Source organism: Geotrypetes seraphini, chromosome 8 (assembly GCF_902459505.1).
Source record: "Geotrypetes seraphini chromosome 8, aGeoSer1.1, whole genome shotgun sequence".
In the NCBI taxonomy this organism is placed as follows: domain Eukaryota; kingdom Metazoa; phylum Chordata; class Amphibia; order Gymnophiona; family Dermophiidae; genus Geotrypetes; species Geotrypetes seraphini.
This window is the reverse complement of record NC_047091.1, coordinates 129,531,464-129,554,734: the sequence shown is the minus strand read 5'-3', so window position 1 is coordinate 129,554,734 and position 23,271 is coordinate 129,531,464. Positions and strand designations below refer to the sequence as shown.

The window sequence follows — 23,271 nt, the reverse complement described above, 5'->3', positions numbered from 1 at the left end:
AGCGTCTCTTGCACGCTGCTGACCCAGCTGGTTCTGGGTCAGCCATGTGCAGCATGCAAGTGGTTTAAAGACTACTATACCTAAGTTGTATACTTTTTCTCAACAAACAGTGGAAAAATTTCAGGAAGTTGATAACTAACATTGGCAAATTGGATACCAGACTGTCTCAGATTTCTTCAAATTTACCTAATTATCAAATGGATTCCTCAGTTTTTGTTAAAGACAGTCTGATTGTACATAGGCAATTAGAATTTCTTGAAAATTGAATGAGCTAAAACATTACATTTATTTGAATTTTCCTATTTGTTACCTATTGTCTCCTGAGATTCTATAAAGCAGATATTTGAAGGAGGTATTGCTGTGGAATAAAGTTGATGAATTTATTATTTCTGATTGTAGGTACGTTTTATGCCAAAAGCTGACACTGTTGAAGGTAATGCAAAGGAGGGTGCTAAAGAATCTATTAATTTAACAGATTTCCTTGAATCATCTCAAGAGGAAATTATTATGAAAACAAACTTTTCAACAAAATAGGAGAAAATAAAGGGTCCTTTTACTAAGGCGTTAGAATTTAGCGCACGGTAAGGTGCACTAGCGTGCCTTACCCCCCTCTTTTACGAAACTGAGATAGCAGTTTCTAGCACGGAGAGCCGTGCTGAATGGCCCATGCTGCTCCCGATGCTCAATGAGTTCCTAAGAGTGTCAGGAGCAGTGTGAGTCATTCAGCTCAGCTCCCCATGTTAGAAACTGCTATTGCAGTTTCGTAAAAGGAGGCATTAGTAAAAGGACTCCTAAATGTTTAAAAAATATATTTCCAGAATAAAAATTTCCAGTTCTGTGGTCAGACTAGGTCCATACAACTACGTCGCAAGGAGTTTTTGAAATTAAAAGATAGAGTTATGTCCTTGGGATGTAATTTTTTTCTTCAATTTCCTTGCAAATGTGTAATAACTTTACAATCTAATAGATATATTTACTTGACCTTTCTCAGCTTGAGAGATTGTTGATTGAAAAAGAAGTTTCTGTAGTGGGGTAGGGGATTTAGAGAACATATTAAATATAGAAGGAAGCTCTGGAGTGAAAAGATGATAGGGTCCATATTTCTAGATCATGTGGACTATGTATTTCATTTACTTTATTTGAAATATGTAATTAAATAATGTGTAATAAAAAAAAAAAATACATACATATACAGTATACATCTCGGTGGGGAGGGGACTGCTGAAGGTGTGCTTTGGGTGGGCCTAGGGTGGGTTTATGAAGTTGCCTTTTTTTTTTGCAATAATGGAACACTAGAAAAAAAAGGAGCAGGCAAAATAAAACGTTTTAAGCTAGACCTGTTTCAATAATAAGTGCCAAAAGTGACCAGATGACACTAGAGGGAAAAAAGCATGAACCCCCCCCTCCCCAACCCCAAGAAGTAAAAGTGACAGTACATATCAGGCTCTATAACAGTTGCAGATAACAGTGGACAATCCTCTTAGAGCAGCTGTAGTCTAGTGATCAGGTGCAGTGGACTGTAAAGAATGGGACCCAGGCCCATATCCCACTATAACTGGTTCATTTCTGGTGGAAATTGTGAGCATCTGAAAAGCCACAAAATACCTACTGAACCAACATATAGGTGACACCTGCAGGCAGGCATAATGACTACTGATGTAGTGTACAGTTTGATACAATACATATTTTGCCATTCATGGAGAGCTCACTATAAATTATATAAGAAGGTTATGATGCAATGTGTACCTTGGTCCTTTTATGTGAAGTTCACTGCAGTGCCTCCTAGGCTGCCCCATATCTCTGTATGGCAATGGCTTCTTTTGTGTTTTTTCTTTATTTATTTTTAAATAGCCCTTAAAGAAAGATGCATTGAGCACAAAAATATCTAAGTAGGGCGATTCTCAAATCAAATAGATGGATGTTTTTCTGGTTTGAAAATGGCCATATTTGACACTAGATTTTTTTGATTTTTTTTTTTAACATCCAAAACCTGATTTGGACGCCATACTGAAAATGCCCCTCTATGTATATTTATGAGTCACATGGTAGTTTGTGATTGGTGGATTTTAAGTATAATAGAAATGAATAAAATTAAATGAAAATTTGATGCCAAGTAGACAAAAAAAAAAAAAGCACCTTATGAACTTTGTCCCAAAGCAGTCTAAAAACTGCCTCCACCCAAGTATACTACCCATCTACTTTCATCTCTCTCTTTCTGAGCCCTGATATCTCATTCATTCTGAAACAACTAAGATCTTAACTAGAAGTGCAAGCAAACAGTAAAGGCTAAAGGACTGTTATGGGGTTTGGCATATTACCATAAAGGAGAAGGAGGAAAGAAGCCAGGATGCATATGACCCACAAGAATATGGAAATCAGATTTAAACTGTACTTTTTACTAGACAGGGATATGGAGTCAGCCTATACATATTGCCCCCAGAAACTGACAAGGGAAGTCATATTGCCAGTGTTGTTGGGCAAGGATGAGGAAGGGTGCCAGGTTGCATGTTATTAGCTGTAATAAGAAGTCAGATTGCATGAGCTGCTGGATAGGGTTGGATGTTGAGGTCAGGGGTATTAGGCACTACTGATAGAGATGGAGGTGGGAGACCAGTTAATGTATATATGACTGAGTAGGGATGGAATTAGGTCGATTGAACTACTGGAAAGGAATATGGGGAGGGGGGATATAAACAGTTAGGCTTCATGTGTTATTGGACAGAGATGAAGGGGGAATTCAGACTGCGTGTATTACAAGGCAGAGATGGGGGGGGGGCGGCCTTTGAAGCTCAGGAGGGTTTTCCCATGGAGCTGCAGGATGGGGGAGGGAGGGCTGAGGAGGGGGAGGAGAGAGGCAGGGGAGCGCCAGGGGGGGAGGGGGATAAGGAAGCGCTGAATCGGGGTGGGGGGAGCATTAAAGATAGAAAGAAAGTGAGGAGAAAGTTACAGGAGGCCTCCAGCATAAGGTAGTGCCGGGGCCCGAAATCAGCGCGACTCCCTCCCGGCACATTTTTTTGTGTACGGGGGGGTGTCTTGGTATCGCCCCCTCCTTCTCCTCCCCCCGGGGTGAAAGTGCAAGAGGAAGTGCAGCCGCTGCCATCTTTTCTCCTCTGCACACACATACGGGAGGGAGGACAAGAGCCACCGGCAGGAGCTAACGGTACTGGACCGGGACACCGTAGCTACCCTTCAACCCAGGCGTCCAGCAGTAGGCCGTGAGCAGTCTCCCCCGGCATCGCTAGCTCGCCCGGGCCCTTTCGCTTCGCGCTTTTCTCCCTTCTTCCACTGACTCCCGGGCGGGTGCGCGCGCGCACGTTCGCCCCCCTCCCTCCTTGCCCGCGCGCATCACCTCTCCCTCCGTGTCTCTTGCTGTGGCGCGCGCCCGCGATCCGCTACCATGGAGCGCGTGAGCGAGGGCGGCGCGTGCGGCCCCGCGTGCTACACGTACCAGGTGAGCCGGCACAGCGCTGAATTGCTACACAACTTGAACCAACAGCGCAAGGATGGTGGCCGTTTTTGCGACGTGCTGTTGCGCGTGGGCGACGAGAGCTTTCCCGCGCACCGCGCCGTACTAGCCGCTTGCAGTGACTACTTCCAGTCGGTGTTGGGCGGCGAGGGTGGCCCGGGTCGCGAACTTGAAATGCACACCATCAGTTCCAAGGTGTTCGGTGATATCCTGGACTTCGCCTACACGTCGCGTATCGTGGTACGTCTTGAGAGCTTTCCCGAGCTTATGACGGCCGCCAAGTTCCTGCTCATGCGTTCCGTCATAGAGATTTGCCAGGAGGTAATTAAGCAGTCTAACGTACCGCTACTATTGCCGCCGCCCCCACCGCCGCCGCCCCCTGTGCTGCTGCGCCCGCCTCCCGCTGCTACTGCTGCCGCCGAGCTCGGCTTCCCTTCCGACGTCAGTGGCCTGGCCGAGGATGGTAACGGACTACTACCCGCGCCGCCGTCCCCTCAGCTTCTTTCCTTGCCCTACGCACCTTCAGCCGCGGCAGCGCTGGGCAGCAAACGGGGTCGGGGCCGACCGCGCAAGGCCAACCTGCTGGACTCGGTGCTGCTGGGCCCCGGTCGGGAGCCGCTCCTGCTGCCCTGTGGTCTCTGCGGGAAGGTCTTCACGGACGCTGGCCTCCTGCGGCATCATGAGGCCCAGCACGGAGTCACCAGTCTGCAGCTGGGTTATGGGGAGCTACCGCCTGCTTCTGCCTCCGGCTTGGATGAAACGCCCCGCAAGCGCAACCGTACCCGCAAGCAGGTGGCGTGTGAGCTGTGTGGTAAAATTTTCCGCGATGTTTATCACCTGAACCGACATAAGCTCTCGCACTCTGGGGAGAAACCCTACTCGTGCCCAGTCTGCGGTCTCCGCTTCAAGCGCAAGGACCGCATGTCCTACCACGTGCGCTCGCATGATGGCTCCGTGGGCAAACCGTACATGTGCCAGAGCTGCGGCAAGGGCTTCTCCAGGTGAGCACAGGAGGTGTGAAGGGCTGTGGTAGGAGAGGGCTTTTCCAGGTTAGTGCTCAAGTCAGAAGAGGAGGGGTTACGGCAGTATACTCTCCAAGTGAATGGGTTAGGGAGGAGGGGTTCGATCAAAGGTTACACGGAGAGGAGGGGCTGGGATAGAGAAAAAGGGACAGAGAACGGTTTTCAGGTGAACACGGTGCAGAGAAGAGGGGCAAGAGATCTTTGCAGATGATGTCTGGGAAGGATTTAGGCAAGGGGTTTTAAGATGAGTACGGATTGGGGGAGTAGCAGAGAAGGGGCAGGGATGTGCATGAGGAGGAACTGTGGCAACAGTTTCTCCAAATGAAGCTGGTGACTTGCAGACTTGTCTAGCTTTCTTTTTTATTTTGTAGCATGTTTAATTACTATTTACATATTGTCATAATATTCTGTAAGTGGGAAGTCTTTTTCCCTTTTCTACTGAGTACATGTGTTAATTGTTTGTAGTTTATAATTTCATTATAGGCCACTTTAAATTGAGAGGAACAACTGGAATAGTAGGATAGCAGAATTGTCAATAAACACTGTGTGCTGAAATGAATTATTTTCTATTAATAACTGCAAATATCCTGATATTATAACTGACTGGCCTTCTCTTTCATTCACCTGTTCACAGGCTGTTTGTAGAATGTGCACTCACTGCATCAGTCTATGTAGGTACCAGGGAAGTTCAACAAAATCATGGCTGAGACCTTTTTTAGGAACTTGAATTTAGTTTCTGCCTGTTTGATTAATCAATTTTTTATTGAATACTGCACCTTGAGACCAACAATTATGAAAGCAAAGCAAAAAGTCAAAAACAATGTCAGGCATAACATGTTGTCTAAGTAATGCTAGAAAACAGACAAGATGTCAGCCTGGACCCCTTTTAGAAGTAACAAAGAGAACCCAGGGATGCAGCATCATTATTATATAACAAACTTACTAAAAAAAAACCACATTCTTCATCCCCCCCCTTAAAACCCCAGAAATCAAACTCCTGCACTCACAAATGACCACCTCTAAAGCACTAACCCCAAACCAAATCACAACCCACCCCGCAACCCCCACCCAAAATACAGGATCCTAAGGTATTGGGTGGAAGAGAAATCACTATGCCAACAGTGGATTCTATTATAGCACATTTGGAGTCTGACTGCACATTTTATGCGAGAGGGAATTTAAATAGAGGTCCCTAAATGTTTTAAAAGTGCCCCTTCTGTTTATAAGTGCATCCTTGGCATCCTTAGCCTCCCATCCAATCAACTCATGAATACTTATTCTCCACCCTCCAACAAGAGGGAGAGCTGTCTGATGTCCACTCTTTTAAAATGGCCTTTTGTCTCAATATACTCGGCTTCCTGATCCAGAGTCTAGGCAGTCTCCCACGAATCCTGCTTGATCTCCAGAGAGATGGCCAGTCCTTGTCCTAATATCTGCCCCAGCCCATTTCCAAAAGGCTTAAACAGCCAGACAAAGCCAAAAGGCATGAAAAAAATTGGCCGCCTCCAAATTGCAGTTCAGACATTGTTTTGACTGTAGATAACCCATCTTGTGCAGCTGGGAAGATGTGATATATGCCCTGTGAAACACTCAAAAAGCATATTCTCTTAACTGAGCACTGCGGACTTCAGTGGGAATTCTCTTGATACTTGCCCAAATATCCTAAGTAGAGAATGATACAAGGACAAAATTTTCCCTGTACCCATGGGAACTAATTTTCCCATGCCCGCAAGTTCTTTCCTGTCTGCCCCATTTCTGCAAGCTCCATCCTCATCTGCACAAGCCTCAAACACATAAGTGTTCAGGGCTTGTGTGGTTAAGGCAGAGCTTACAGGAGTGGGGCAGGGACATGGAAATTTAGTTCCTTCGGGGACAGGGACAAATTTGTCCTGTGTCATTCTCTAATTCTAAGTAAACACCATCTTTGGCACAATAGGGAAAAGTTTTTAAGATGTCCAGAAATATTTAAGACTTTGAGTTCCCAAAATGGATATTTTCCCTAGAGAAAGAAGGTTAAAGAATTGTCGGAGTCTATCCCAAGAGGGAAAAACCCATGGCATCCTTATCTAGAGAAAGATGATGTTTAAGTTGACAGAAGGCATAACAGTTGCCCCACCTAGGGGTTACTCTTCGAGAAAACTATATAAGTAGTCAAAGTCCCCGTGGGGTCAAGCAGATGTTCTATAAGAACAATACCTGCTTCCTCCCAAAGCAGAAATGCTCTATTCTCCTGTTTTGGCAAAAACTAAATTCCCCCTGATGGACAACAAATTGGATATATTGGTGTTGGAAAGAAACACTGTGGAGAGACGATGTTCCTGAAATGGACTTTATTCAAAATTCATAAATATATAGCAATCCACATAAACACCTTAAGAACCTAGTCCACTGGGAGCACTGGACCCAACTCGATCTGTGTTTCAACAAACGTGTCTTCCTCAGGGTTCAATAACCAAATGGTTATTGAAGCGCATTTCATGCAGAGCTTCTATACAATTGTATTTTTGGATTGTTTAGCCTTTCCACGTATCCTCCACCCTAGGACTAGCAGGGACCCCTGAGGAGAACATGTTTGTCGAAACATGGATCATGTTGGGTCCAGTGCTCCCAACGGACTAGGTCCTTAAGGTGTTTATGTGGATTGCTATATATTTATGAATTTTGAATAAAGTCCATTTCAGGAACATCCGTATCTCCACAGTGTGTGTTTGGTTTCTCTTGAACTTTTTTCTCTGGATTCTCCGGGTCAAAATTTTTTTGTTTTGATATATTTGTGTTGCCCACTATGTGGGACACCTAGAATCTCTATGCTTTCTCTCATAGCAGTGTACCGTATTTTCGCGGATATAACGCGCACCTGTGTAAAACGCGCACAGGGGTATAGCGCGCAGAAATCACGATGATATGTACCAAAACTTTTCTATACCGCGCTCAGGCATATAACGCGCATGATGCCCGACGCTACTTTCGCCCGCCCTGACTTTCCGTGCGCTGTCCCGACTCTCCGTTCACCCCCCCTGACTTCCGTGCACTGCCCTGACTTTCCGTGCGCTGTCCTGACTCTCCGTTCACCCCCCTGACTTTCCGTGCACTGTCCCCCCTTGAAGTCCTGTCCCCCCTTGAAGGTCTGTCCCCATCCTGAAAGCCTGATGCCCCCCCCGACGTCCGATACATCCCCCCCCCCCGGCAGGACCACTCGCACCCTCACCCCGAAGGACCGCCGACTCCCCAACAATATCGGGCCAGGAGGGAGCCCAAACCCTCCTGGCCACGGCGACCCCCTAACCCCACCCCGCACTACATTACGGGCAGGAGGGATCCCAGGCCCTCCTGCCCTCGACGCAAACCCCCTCCCCCCAACGACCGCCCCCCCCCCCAAGAACCTCCGCCCGTCCCCCAGCCGACCCGCGACCCCCCTGGCCGACCCCCACGACACCCCCACCCGCCTTCCCCGTACCTTTGTGTAGTTGGGCCAGAAGGGAGCCCAAACCCTCCTGGCCACGGCGACCCCCTAACCCCACCCCGCACTACATTACGGGCAGGAGGGATCCCAGGCCCTCCTGCCCTCGACGCAAACCCCCCTCCCCCCCAACGACCGCCCCCCCCAAGAACCTCCGCCCGTCCCCCAGCCGACCCGCGACCCCCCTGGCCGACCCCCACGACCCCCCCACCCCCCTTCCCCGTACCTTTGGAAGTTGGCCGGACAGACGGGAGCCAAACCCGCCTGTCCGGCAGGCAGCCAACGAAGGAATGAGGCCGGATTGGCCCATCCGTCCTAAAGCTCCGCCTACTGGTGGGGCCTAAGGCACGTGGGCCAATCAGAATAGGCCCTGGAGCCTTAGGTCCCACCTGGGGGCGCGGCCTGAGGCACATGGGCCAAACCCGACCATGTGTCTCAGGCCGCGCCCCCAGGTGGGACCTAAGGCTCCAGGGCCTATTCTGATTGGCCCACGCTCCTTAGGCCCCACCAGTAGGCGGAGCTTTAGGACGGATGGGCCAATCCGGCCTCATTCCTTCGTTGGCTGCCTGCCGGACAGGCGGGTTTGGCTCCCGTCTGTCCGGCCAACTTCCAAAGGTACGGGGAAGGGGGGTGTGGGGGTCGGCCAGGGGGGTCGCGGGTCGGCTGGGGGGGCGGTCGGAGGTTCTTGGGGGGGGGGCGGTCGTTGGAGGGAGGGGGGGTTTGCGTCGAGGGCAGGAGGGCCTGGGATCCCTCCTGCCCGTAATGTAGTGCGGGGTGGGGGTAGGGGGGCGCCGTGGCCAGGAGGGTTTGGGCTCCCTCCTGGCCCGATATTGTCGGGAAGTCGGCGGTCCTTCGGGGGGGGGGGGGATGTATCGGACGTCGGGGAGTCGGCCGGGCAAGAGGGCTTGGGCTCCCTCTTGCTCCGATCGTGGATGCGGGTGCGGGTGGGAGCGCGTGCGAGCGGTCGTTCGGGGTGGGGGTGCGAGCGGTCCTGCTGGGGGGGGTGAATCGGGCGTCGGGCGGGGTGGGAACTATGTTTAAAAACTTTTCTATACCGCGCTCAGGCATATAACGCGCGAGTGGTATGCGCGGTAGGTAAAATCGCGTATAACGCGCGCGTTATATCCGCGAAAATACGGTAATCACCGAATCATGTTTTAGGACAGTAGGTAAGAGCTTTGTGGGGACCTGCAGAATTGAGTTAAAATAAGGGGCTACAAAAGCACGTGCCATCAAGAGAGGACTATAGTGATGAATATCCCGTAACCAATAATTAACATAACGAAGAAAACAGGCAACATTATAAGTTTGGATATCTAGAAGGCCCTGCCTCCCAGGTCCCAAAATCCAAGTAAAAAAAGAGGAGACAAATTTTCGATTTCTTATTTGCCCAACAAAATTTTCGAATCATCCTATTGATAAGTAAGATATCTTTAGTCTTCAGCTTCAGAGGGGGAGAACCTGAAGCATAAATAGCTATTTGGGGAAGACTTACCGTATTTTCACGCATATAACGCGCATATGTGTATAACACGCATACGCGTATAGCGCGCGGCAACAAAGCATTGATGTAAAAAAAAAATCTATATAGCACGCACACGTGTATACCGCACATGTTGCTATAACCTCCTCCCGCCACCCCCGCTTACTCCCTCTTCTGGCCCGCTCGCGTCACCCCCCCTCCCCCGCGATCCTACTTCCCCCCCTAGCACCGCAAAGACATCGTTTACCCGATTGGGCACCAGCACCAATGCACAGGACGTGCCAGTGCCCGAAGATCCTTCCTCGCCTGGGCTGGGCTGGGCGGTGCGAGGGAGATCCTCCCTCTTCCCTGTGCTGGGCTGGTCTAGGCTTTGAGCATTTGCGCATCCTCAAAGCCTTCTGGTCTCGCTCTCTCCGAGATCTCAGATTCAGAATCTCGGAGAGAGCGAGACCAGAAAGCTTTGAGCATGCACAAATGCTCAAAGCCCAGACCAGCCCAGCACAGGGAAGAGGGAGGATCTCCCTCGCACCGCCCAGCCCAGGCGAGGGAGGATCTTCTGGCACTGGCACGTCCTGTGCATTGGTGCCGGTGCCCAGTCGGATAAGCGATGTCTTTGCAGTGCGGGGGGGATGTAGGATCGCGGGGGAGGGGGGGTGACGCGAGCGGGGGGGAGGATGCTGGTTCGCAGGGGGGATGCCGGATTGCAATGAAAAAAAAAATTGTATAACTCGCTCACACATAACGCACATGGTTATACTCGGTTTGTAAAATCGTGTATAACGCGCGCGTTATATGCGTGAAACTACAGTATTTTATAAAGATTGATCTTTCCTAGTAAAGACAATGGAAGGTTTGTCCAATTATCTTAAGTGTTTAGTGTCTTCCATTGGAAACTGAACATTAATAATCTCTGTTATTTTGCGGGAGCCAAATGCCTAAATAGCTATATGAGTGGTTGGCCCACCGAAATGGGAAGGACGCTCCCACATTCCTGTCTCAGATTCCCCACCTGGCCAGGGCCTCTGACTTATCCAAGTTTAATTGTAAACTAGCAAAATCCCCATATTCCTGAATAACCATTAATAGCGATGGTAAGGATGATTTTGTGTCCTAAATATGTACCAATAAGTCATCTGCAAAATCGGCTATTTTGAATTCCTGATCCCCTAGCTGTACTTCTTTGTTTTCTGAAATGGCTACTGTGTCTCTTATTAGAGGGTCCAAAGTAAAAATAAACAAGAGGGGAGATGGGGGACAGCCTTGTTTAGTACCCCAACAAATGGGAAACTGGGGAGAACTACAGCCATTCACCCAGAGATAAGCCAGAGGATCCTTATACTGGGTGCGGATGGCTTGCACAAAATGCCCCCCAAACCCATAAAATTGGATGACCAGGAAAAGAAAGTCCCATCACACTCTATTGAAAGATTTAACCGCATTGCATCAAAACTGATTAACAGAGAATGCCTCCGTTCCCTCTCTAAGGACATAATAATCCGCCTCATATTCTTACAATATACCCTCCTTTCACAAAACCAAGCTGGGATTCATGGATCAAAGAAGTAATAACCCTCGCCATACAATTGGCCAGCACCTTAGCTAAGAGTTTAATTTCAAAATTCAAAAGCGAGATGGGCTGATATGAGCTCAGAAGTGTTGGATCCCTATTAGGCTTAAGAAGGACCACTCTTTTAGCAGCAAAGTGTGGAATAATACTCTTGGAAAATGTGGTAGATCTGATCTTCCATGATATTTTGCCCTGTCTTGGGGAGTGACCCTCTGTTGCTTTGACTAACCTAGCCAAGAGTCCCCTTCCCCCCCCAGGTTCCCATGTCGATAGAGTTTGTATCTATAATAGTTCTGAGATTTCTTCATTCTTTGATACAGTAGAGTATTGAGCTTCACCTGAGTCGCCAGCAATTTTTCTTTATCTACTATTGAATGAGTGTGTCCAAACAGCCTCCTCTCACGTTAAAGCTGATGTTCCATGCTGAGTATGGCTTGGTCTCTTGCTCTTTTATGGCTGGAATAACTAATGATATGGCCTCACAAATAAGGACTGAATCCTAACTCTTTGGGACATTATCGGCCTCATAATCTTTCCACCTTTTCAGGAGTTAATCACAAAAAGTCTGATTTCGTGTAAAAGTTCAGAGGAAATTTCCCCCCCCCCCCCCACTCATACCAGGGCCCACCCAATCCATCCATACTGGGGCCTATCAAGATCTCACTTGGGCCTATCCCTACCTTTTCTGTTGGGCTGACTGAGCAACTTGATTGTAGAGTCCAATGGTGATATCAGAAAGTATAAACTATAATCATTGTGGTTGAGCTATATGAGACTGTGGTAACACTTTGCAATACAGCAAGAGAACGTGTGATAATTTTAAAAATGGGGCAATGTGGTTTTGAAAGGAACTGAAATAGAAAAGGCTTTGTTCCAGTCCAGGTTTTCTGGCCCAACGGGGTATTCTCGTTGAGCTATTTCATAAAGAAAACAGTTGTGTAGTGTGATTTGTTCACAGAGAGTGGTTTGGTAATATGTTATTTAAATCAGTATGATATAAATATATTTATTATGTGGTAATAAAAAATAAGTGCAATAGAAGGCTTCTTAAAGTTAGTAGGTACCTTTTCTGTTTGAGATACCCGAGAGGTAGATAGCAACAGATAACAGACCCAAAAAAATTATTGGTGCCTTAGGTTTTTGACCTGTTCCTAGGGTTATTTGGGGCGCTGATTCAGAAAATTGCATTGGATAGACCACATCAGCTCTAGTTTCTTAGATATGGTTAAGGGATAGTAGATATGATTTTGGGATAGTAGAGCCAAACATGAACATTGGACAAAAAAAGATTGGTCTCCGAGGGAATATATGTTGGTTGTAGGACAAAATGTAATCAATGAACCTTTGGTAGCATGAGAGAGAATCATACTGCCACCACTACATATAAAGCTAGGCCTGATGAAACAATTTGTAAAGGCTTTGAATAAAGACAGTTCATGCATTAATACATAGCGCATGTGTTACCTGGACTTACCATGGAAAAACTGAAGGCAGGAATTTTCAGTGGTCCACAGATCAGACAACTTATAAATGACCCACATTTCATAGCATCAATGAATAAAATCGAATCATGTGCCTGGTCTTCATTTGTTCTTGTGAAAAATTTTCTTGGCAACAAGAAGGCAGACAACTACACACAATTAGTAGAGGATATGCTCTTTCATTTCAACAGGCTTGGCTGTAACATGAATGTTAAAGTCCGTTATCTGCACAGTTACTTAGATCGCCTTCCAGAGAACCTTGGTGACTTAAGTGAAGAGCAAGGTGAAAAATTTCACCAAAACATAAAAACAATGGAAGCCAGATACCGAGGAAGATGGGATGCACACATGATAGCAGACTATTGTTGGAATCTTATGCAGGATTGTCCTGGCACTTCCCACTTGGAAGTCAAATGACTGGAAAGTTTGTATCATAAACTTGTGTTTTTGGTATGAAATAAGTAGATTTTCATGTTGTATACTTTTCTTTTAATTTTAATATGTTTCATTCATGCTTAATTAAACACTACATTAAAATATTGATTTTTTTAATAGGCGAGCAGAGTGAAGAGTGGTATATGGTACATGTTCCGTATCTAAAAAACTAGAGTTGATAGGAGAAAAGTAGGGGCTTTTTTGGAATCAGCAGGTCAAAATGTCAAATATACCCAGAAACAGTTCTACCATTTGAGTCACCAGAATGAGTGTTGGCCAGTGTAATCTATCCTAGGCTGGGTAGAGTGTGCCCTCGAAAGATGTGTGTAGTCTTACTCCATGGGATGAAGAAATCTCCAAATGTTGACCAAGTCTAAGGTCTTATACAATCTGGGCAGAATTTTCCCAGAATCCTGACCTGCCACCCCCCAATCACCTAGATTAGTGTATTGCAAACTGTGTGCCTCCTGACATTTCAGGTGTTCATGACACACTGGCGAGGAGGAGAGTTGTCCATGCTGGCTGCCTGCCTACAGAACGTTCCTCTCGCAGTGATAGGCACATCCTGTAGGAAGTCAGCTAGCATAGATGACTCTCTTCCTGGCTGGCATCCTCCTCCTATCACTGCACCTCCCAGATCCCTCTACTAAAATGGGTTGCGGCCAGATGGGCCTCTGTGCACTTCCGGGTGCCTTCCGGCCGGGGCACTAAATTTAGTGTGCCCTCGGCCGGAAAGTTTGCGAGACACTGCCCTAGATCTATCCAATTGAGGGTCCCACACAGGGTTAAAATCTACACCTACAATCAAATTAGTCATTTCAAATCATAATAAGGCTAGTTAGTCTTCGCATAAAGTGGATAGCATATCTGTTGTGCACATAAACGCTGCAGAACACCATTGGTCTGTCACTTTGCAGATGACTATATGCCCTTCCAAATTTGTCAGACTTTATCCACTTGAGGGATGAGCTCCTTACCTACCCACCATTTCTGTAATTTAGTATACTCACTGACCCCTAAGTGAATTTCCTGTAACATGGCAATATTCACTTGTTGTTGTTGAAGGGCTTGCAAAATTTTTGATCTTTTAATTGGGAAAGAAATGTCCTTCACATTCCAAATAATGATTTTAACCATATGGTAATCCATATACAGATGAGAAAAACAGGAAGATGCAATCTTGAGATGAGGGAAAGAGGCCTTCTCAGCTGCGACACCCCACCCTCCCAAACTTGCCAACCAGAGAAATAAATCACACGGCCATACCGTCAGCCGCACCCTACCTAACATCCATCCATCCATACTTCCCATTCTCATCCCCTCTTCTCCACTCCTCTCTCCCAACACTCCCCTCACCAACCCACACCCACAGCAAAAGCACTCTAAGATGCTTCACTTCCTCAAAGAGCTATGACTTCTCCCCCCACCATAAATACCCCAAAGTGCTTAACCCCCCCTTACCTAACAAAATCTCCAAAGTCTTACATATTACCAGCCCCAAAACAGTCTAGAGGAATGGCAAAGCAATAATGAATAGGGCCCCAGGTTGGCAAAGCAGACTGACCCTCGCTGATCTAGAGAAACAAGGCCTCAATGGCAACAAAAAAGTCTCCAAGTCGTATCCAATCCCAAAAGTAAAAAAACAGACTCTTTCAGAGGTCATTGTCACCAGTGCTGTATATAGATATGTTCTTGGATTGCTGATCCACCTCCCGAGCTCTGTACAAAGCTGCAAACAACCTTCCGGGATATCTGGCAGCTGAAAAAGAAAGGAAAACCAAGGACTGTGTACGAGTGCTCCCTTTAAGGAAAGAGTATGTCTGCCCTGCAACTTGGCCTCCAAGCATAATCATAGTTTGAGTCTCCTGAGGGGACTGAAATGTGGCAATATGTGCCTTTGCGGCCTGCACAGATTCAAATAGTTTTGGGGTGCCTTTTCGCATAATCCTCAATTTGTCCAGGTAAAGCAGACTAAATTGTACATTTAAGCTTTATCTGTTGCGCACATATTGGTGTAAAAGTATGGTGAGCTGCTGATACTGTGGCTGAATAGTCCTGAAAGCACAGAATCTTCGTTCTAAAGACTTGTCTGTATGAAGAGCGTGCAGAATCTCCAATTTGTGGCTATAGTTTTGCAGCTTCAGAACCGCCGTACATGGGCACTCGCCCTTTTCTCACTGCGGGCCAACCCAGTGGGCCTGCTTGATATACAGAGGCCCTGCCATACCGATAAGACTCAAGCCATCAACCATGTTTCCAGGAAGGACTTGGATGCTTGCAATAGTTTCTGGTAAGCCAATTAAGCGTAAGTTGTTCCGGTGTGAGTGATTTTCCAAATCGTCTAATTTTGACTCCACAGAGTCCAGTCTCTTGGTTCGTTTGTAATCCTCCAACAGTGGATGGAACACCTACATCTTCTATCATGCTGTCTCTTGCACTGCCTTCATGTCCATAGTGAGAGTGGTAAAATGCTGGTTCATCACTTCAAGTTTGTCCAAAATTTGTTGTAGTTGCTTGCTGATTGTAAGCTCCACTGTGGCTTCACCTCCACCGTGATCTCTGCCGCCCATTCCAAGCTTGGCGAAGGAGGCAGTGGGGAGGCCTCTGCCATTTTAAAGTCCTCCATCAAGTGCTGCTCTTTCTTCAATAATTTTGCTGCCATCAGGGCACTTATGTAGTCAAAAATCACCACTGTAAATAAAGGTGATCACTCTCTATGGCAGGTATCATGTGTCACTGGCAATCAGATACAGATTTTATGGGGAGCGTCAGGAGTTGCCAGAACCATATTACCCTTACTACTGCAAGTGCATTCCCCCACTGGAAGTCTAGTTCACGCCTTTTTAGTAACTCAAGGTAGTAACATTCTGGTAATAGTGGTGATGGAGGGGTTGAGGGTTTACAGTCTTTAATTCTGAGGAAGCTGAAGTTTTAATAACTTGTCCAAAGTCAAATGTGGTGTTAGTGAGATTTTAACTCCTGATATCCTTTGTTCTTAGCCCACTGCTCTAACCATTAGGCTAATATTCTTAAGGAGGAATGCAATTAAATCCCCGCCACTCTACCTATGCTGCTACTTGCTTTTTGCGGTGGCCAGAGTTTATTTTTAGAATTACCAAAACCTTAATTCATTCTAGTCCATTTTGAATAGTGGCATTTCTAACTAGCACTTGCATAACTTTTGGTGTACTTTTTATGCTTAAGTAGTATTTTTTATCCCAACAGAAAGGGGCTTGACTTTTTTTTTTTTTTTCATTGGTAACCTAAGATTGTTTATATTTAGATACAGGAAATATTTGCATGCCACCAAAATACTTGAATCTGAGTTTTTACTTGGAGCATTGGTGGGTGAAGTGACTTGCCCAAGGTCACAAGGTTCATCAGCACAATTTGAACCCTAGATTAGGTCACAGCTTGCTGCTCTGTTAAGCTACTCTTCTACATATTCCATAAACCTTAATTCTAACCAAATTAAAAGTCAGTGAGTACAGATTCCATGCAATGTAATTAAATACATATTTTCTTAGCATCCTCATACTATTCCAGAAGGAACAGGGTTATGACCATTTACCAGCCTGTGGAGATAGAAAATGCAGAATTGTTGTGTGCTTTATCTGCAGCTCCTACACTTCTATGTCTACCAGATTAACAAGGTTGTATTCTGCAGCTCCTGAGTTGCTTATCTGTCTTCTGCCTGCCTGATATATATATATTTTTTATTTTATTTTTTGCCATGATTATTAAGCTGCATTTATTTTGGCACACAGATATTGCTGCTTTCCACAGTGCCAGTTAGTTCCTTGGCCTTCACCTCATAGCAGTGAAGCATTATTCCAATTGTTAATTGGCAGAAAATGTAGGTCTTGGAAGCTATCGAACTGAAATATGCTGCATTGCTAGAAGAATATCTTAAATTCATTTGCTTCAGTAATAAAGTGCAAAAGCACAATAACGGTAAGGATAGTGAGAGAAGAGTGAAACTAGAAAGAACACAAAATAGTTGTACAGGGAATTGGAAAAAAAGCATCTGTAAAGTGAAAATACCATCACCCAAAATAGTTTTGTAGACATTTATACAGGAACTCTGTATTATCCCAGGACAAGCAGGCAGCATATTCTTAACGTATGGGTGACGTCACCGACGGAGCCCCGGTACGGACCTTTTTAACTAGAAAGTTCTAGTTGGCCGCACCGCGCATGCGCGGGTGCCTTCCTGCCCGACGGAGGAGTGCGTGGTCTCCAGTTTCTTCGTTTCCGCGGAGCGAAGAAGACGCATGTGCTTTTCAACGGCCGTTGAAAACTCTCATTTTGCCTTCCCGCTCGCGATTTTTGATCCACTTTTGATCCTATTTTTGTCTTTCGACTTCATTCTTCAAAAAAAAAAAAAATAAATTCTTTTTCGTGTCTTTTTCTTTATTTTTACAGCCGGCCCCGGCGGGGCCTGTTGTAATCATCCAAGCCTCTGGGTTTGATTTCGCGGAGGCCGTGTTTCCCTTCATGCCCCCTCAGCCGGGCTTCAAGAAGTGCCAGCGGTGTGCACGCCCGATCTCTCTAACTGACCCACACAACTGGTGCCTTCAGTGTTTGGGTCCAGAGCATCGGGCTGACACCTGCACCCGCTGTGCTACTCTCAAGAAATGCACTCTTAAGAACCGGCAAATACAGCAAAATATTCTTTTCGGTACCGGTTCTACCATGGATCAGGCCCCGACGTCGACGGCACCGCCTAAATCGGCACCGACCACATCGACACCGCCTGATCCTCCTGCGGGGTCGATAGCGCCAGGTAAGCCGGCTAAGAAGCCTTCCACTTCCCTTGAGCGAGCTACAGCGGTGACCCCGGTCCTTCCGACGTCCCGCCGATCCCGTAAACGCTCCGCTCCGATCACGGTGAGTGCCTCGTCATCGGCCTCCTCATCGCCGGAGCGTCGAGCAGCACCTATGGTACCGAAGAAATCTAAAGCGGTACCGGTGCCCCCATTGGAGGACCGAATCTCGGCCATCCTCCAGGACAAGCTTCAGGAGCAGCTACAGAAGCAACTCCAACAGCTCCTTCCAACTTTACTGGCACCGCTCCTTCCGGTACCGGTCCAGCCCGAGCTTCGCACCGCTCCACCGGTATCCACTCCATCGGTACCGTTGAACACATCCATGCCGGTCTTATCTGCTCAGCCTGCACTGCAGACTTGCTCAGCAGAGGACCCTTCCCAGGCCCCAGATCGACACCGGTCGTCTCGGGATCGGGATCGGCACCATTCCTCCAGGGACAGGGATCGACGCCGGTCTTCATCCCCCGGCACCGTGTCCATGCGATCTGGCAAGTCCCTTTCTAAAACCCGCCATACTGAGCCGGCTATCAGGGACCCAGACCTATGGGAACAATCCCCACTCGGTACCGAGGAGGATGCCTCTTCTACAGATGAGGAACCCTCCATGGCTGAAACCACCTCTAAGCCCGAGCAATCCTCCTTCACGAAATTCCTTCGGGAGATGTCCGCGGCTCTCTCCATCCCCCTTGAGTCCGACTCTAAGAAGTCCCAGGCCTTTTTAGAAGCTTTGGACTTCGACCAACCTCCCAAGGAGTTTCTTAAACTTCCTGTACATGATATCCTACGGGAAACATTTTATAAAAATTTGGAGACTCCACTTACTGTTCCAGGTGCCCCTAAAAAACTGGACAGTTTATACCGGGTCATCCCTATTCCGGGATTTGACAAACCCCAATTGCCCCATGAGAGCCTCCTTGTAGAGTCCACTCTCAAAAAATCTCAGGGCTCCAGCGTTTATGCCTCCACCCCTCCTGGCAGAGAGGGAAAGACAATGGACAAATTTGGAAAGCGCCTGTACCAGAATGCCATGCTGGCTAACAGAGCCAACAATTACACCTTTCATTTTTCATTTTATATGAAACACCTGGTCCAACAACTTTCTGCTCTGGAAAAGTATATACCTGAGCGTAAGGTCCCGCTCTTCCAACAGCAGATTTCCAACCTCCTTCAGCTCAGAAAATTTATGGTGCGCTCGATTTACGATTCCTTCGAGCTTACTTCACGAGCCTCCGCACTGGCTGTGGCCATGCGACGCCTAGCCTGGTTGAGGGTGTCTGACCTTGATGTGAACCACCAGGACCGTCTCGCCAACGCACCCTGTCTTGGTGACGAACTTTTTGGGGAGTCTCTTGATACCACCACACAAAAACTTTCGGCTCATGAGACCAGATGGGACACCCTCATTAAGCCCAAAAAGAAAACTCCTCCTGCACGACCATACAGGCCTCAGTCCTCTTATCAACATCGATTCTCTGCCAGGCCACTGAATCCTCCTCACCAGCAATCCCGCCGGCCTCGTCAACAACAACACACTCAGGCTCGTTCTCAGTCGCACCAGGCGACCAAGCCTCCGCCTCAGACAAAACCTCCTCAGCCCTTTTGACTCCTTTCTCCAGGGCATAGCCAGTCTCCAACCATCGTTGCCTCTTCCTCAACCGATCGGAGGCCGCCTCACCATTTTTCTCCAACGCTGGGAGGCCATCACATCAGACCTGTGGGTTCTCAACATCATCCGTCACGGATACTCACTAAGGTTCCAGACTCTCCCTCTAGACCATCCTCCCGTAGAGTCTGCTTCTCACTCCTCCCAAACTCCACTCCTCCTCAGGGAGGTCCAATCCCTCCTCCTCCTCAATGCCATCGAAGAAGTTCCTCCAGACCAAAGGGGTCAGGGATTTTACTCCCGCTACTTCCTGGTACCCAAGAAAACGGGAGATCTTCGTCCCATCTTAGACCTCAGGAACCTCAACAAGTGTTTGGTCAAAGAAAAGTTCAGAATGCTCTCCCTGGCCACGCTTTATCCTCTTCTATCTCAACACGACTGGCTATGTTCCCTGGACCTCAAGGAGGCCTACACTCACATTCCAATCCATCAGGCTTCCCGCCGCTACCTCCGATTCCAGATCCAAAATCACCACTATCAGTACAAGGTGCTACCTTTTGGTCTCGCATCATCACCCAGGGTGTTCACCAAGTGCCTGATTGTGGTAGCGGCTTTTCTCAGGTCCCACAACCTACAAGTGTTCCCATACTTGGACGATTGGTTGGTGAAAGCGACTACATCTCCGCTTGTGCTGCAAGCCACTCATCAAACCATCTCTTTCCTCCATCTCTTGGGGTTCGAGATCAATTATCCCAAGTCGCATCTGCTTCCTACGCAGCGCCTGCAGTTCATCGGAGCAGTTCTCGATACCAATCAGATGAGGGCGTTCCTTCCTGCCGACCGGCACCGGACTCTACTTCACCTATGTCGGCAGGTGCTCCTTCATCCATCCATCCCTGCTCGCCAGATGATGGTCCTTCTAGGCCACATGGCCTCAACAGTCCATGTGACTCCTCTGGCACGACTCCACCTCAGGATACCTCAATGGACCCTTGCCACCCAATGGTCACAGACCACGAATCTTCTTTCTCATCCCATCTCTGTGACATCGTCTCTTCAGCAATCTCTTCAGTGGTGGTTGAACTCCTCCAATCTCTCCAGGGGACTTCTCTTCCATCCGCCTCCTCATTCCATGGTCATAACCACGGATGCTTCCCCCTATGCATGGGGGGCCCACTTGGGCGATCTCCGCACCCAGGGACTTTGGACCCCTCAGGAGTGTCAACATCACATCAACTTCCTGGAGCTCAGAGCCATGTTTTATGCTCTCAAGGCTTTCCAGCATCTCCTCTACCCTCAGGTTCTTCTCCTGTGCACGGACAACCAAGTCGCCATGTACTACATCAACAAGCAAGGCGGCACCGGATCTCGTCCCCTTTGTCAGGAGGCCCTCCGAATCTGGACCTGGGCCACAGCCCACAATCTTTCCCTCAAGGCTGTCTACATCCAGGGCGAACAGAACTCCCTGGCCGACCAGCTCAGCCGCATTCTGCAACCTCACGAGTGGACCCTGGACCCTCCTACTCTCCACTCCATCTTTGCTCGCTGGGGCACCCCGCAAGTGGACCTATTTGCAGCTCCTCACAACCATCAGCTGCCCCAGTTCTGTTCCAGACTCTTCTCTCCGCATCGTCTGACTCCAGATGCATTCCTACTCGACTGGACGGATCGGTTCCTCTATGCCTTTCCTCCACTCCCTCTGATGTTGCGGACCTTGTTCAAGCTCCGCAAGGACAGGGCCACCATGATTCTCATCGCCCCCCGATGGCCCCGACAGCACTGGTTCTCCCTCCTGCTTCAGCTCAGCTCCAGGGAGCCCATTCCTCTTCCTGTGTTTCCTACTCTACTTACACAGCAGCATCAGTCTCTACTGCACCCCAATCTGTCTTCCCTCCACCTGACTGCTTGGTTTCTCTCGGGCTGACCTCCCCAGATACCCTGTCTCAGCCTGTCCGCCGCATTTTGGATGCCTCCAGGAAACCCTCCACGCTCCAATGTTACCATCAGAAGTGGACACGGTTTTCCTCTTGGTGCCTCCTGCATCATCACAATCCCACCTCATTGGCGGTAGAGACCATTCTGGACTATCTGCTCTCTCTGTCCGATGCTGGTCTCAAGTCTACCTCAATCAGAGTCCACCTCAGTGCCATCACTGCTTTTCATGAGCCTGTCCTCGGAAAACCTCTCACGGCTCACCCTCTGGTTTCCCGCTTCATGAGAGGCCTCTTCAACATCAAACCACCTCTACAGCCTCCTCCTGTCGTCTGGGACCTAAATGTGGTTTTGTCAGCCCTCATGAAACCTCCCTTTGAGCCTCTCGCTACTACTTCGCTCAAACTTCTCACATGGAAGGTGCTTTTCCTCATTGCCATCACCTCTGCCAGGAGGGTCAGTGAACTGCATGCACTGGTCGCCGATCCACCATTCACAGTTTTTCACCATGACAAGGTGGTTCTGCGTACCCATCCTAAATTCCTTCCTAAGGTGGTTTCAGCTTTTCACCTCAACCAATCGATTGTATTGCCTGTCTTCTTCCCAAAACCCCATTCTCATCCTGGAGAACAGGCGTTACACACACTGGATTGTAAACGTGCCCTTGCTTACTACCTTGACCGTACCAGGGCCCACCGTTCCTCCCCCCAACTTTTTCTGACCTTCGATCCCAACCGTCTGGGTCGTCCTGTCTCTAAACGAACGCTGTCCAATTGGCTTGCTGCCTGTATTGCGTTCTGCTATGCTCGGGCCGGCCTGTCCCTGGAAGGACCTGTCACGGCACATAGGGTCAGAGCTATGGCTGCTTCTGTGGCTTTCCTCCGTTCCACACCTATTGAGGAAATCTGCAAGGCGGCCACTTGGTCTTCAGTTCACACGTTCACTACTCACTACTGTCTGGATACCTTCTCCAGACGGGATGGACACTTCGGCCAATCTGTGTTACAAAATTTATTTTCCTAATGGCCAACCATCCCCCCTCCCTCTCTGTTAGCTTGGAGGTCACCCATACGTTAAGAATATGCTGCCTGCTTGTCCTGGGATAAAGCACAGTTACTTACCGTAACAGGTGTTATCCAGGGACAGCAGGCAGATATTCTTACGACCCACCCACCTCCCCGGGTTGGCTTCTTAGCTGGCTTATCTTAACTGGAGACCACGCACTCCTCCGTCGGGCGGGAAGGCACCCGCGCATGCGCGGTGCGGCCAACTAGAACTTTCTAGTTAAAAAGGTCCGTACCGGGGCTCCGTCGGTGACGTCACCCATACGTTAAGAATATCTGCCTGCTGTCCCTGGATAACACCTGTTACGGTAAGTAACTGTGCTGACTAATTGAGAAGCAGAATGGCTACCCTAGTATATGAGAAAGTTTGGAAAAGTCAAACATTAAACAAATAGAATGAATGGTTTGAAGTAATAACAGTTACAAAGCAGATTTATAAAAATCCTGGTCCAGTTGGAGTAGTCAATTTTTGGTTCAAACAATTGATGCCTCTCTAACAGGACTTAGCAAACTTCAAAAAAACCTGCCCAATTCGGCACTTGGATAACCTAAAAGGTCATCCAAGTGCTGATAATCTAATCGACTTTCTGGACGTGTCGCGGGACTTTTTATACCTCTGTATGCCCAGAGCTCAAGGTGTATCTGGAGGAGTGGTTGGGGCAGGATGGGGGCCAACCTAGATGTCCTGCAGGAATAATCAAATGTTTTACTAGATATCCTGGACTAAACTTAAACATTGTTAGTTAGACGATGTAAAAACAGGTATAAGTGTAAAAAAGGTATCCAAATAACCACTGCAAAGACAAAGTAAAGACCCCCTCACACCCCCCACAAAGGTCACAATAAAAAAAAGTACATAACTGTCTCCAGAACATCAGCACCTGGTATAGGAAAGCCTAGTAGAACTGCACACAGATGTCTTAAATAGT

General features: G+C 47.9%; 1 protein-coding gene across 2 annotated transcripts in view; it reads left to right on the top strand.

The window, feature by feature from the left end:
• The first annotated feature begins 2,983 nt into the window (after positions 1-2,983).
• Positions 2,984-23,271, top strand: part of PATZ1 (POZ/BTB and AT hook containing zinc finger 1) — an 83,499-nt gene continuing 63,211 nt past the window's right edge. The window contains exon 1 of one of the 2 annotated variants that reach the window (XM_033955687.1): positions 2,984-4,467. In XM_033955687.1, the coding sequence (XP_033811578.1) occupies positions 3,398-4,467 (1,070 nt within the window). In that variant the 5' untranslated portion in view covers positions 2,984-3,397. The remainder of the gene's footprint in view (positions 4,468-23,271) is intronic. The other variant, XM_033955688.1, reaches the window with a different exon arrangement.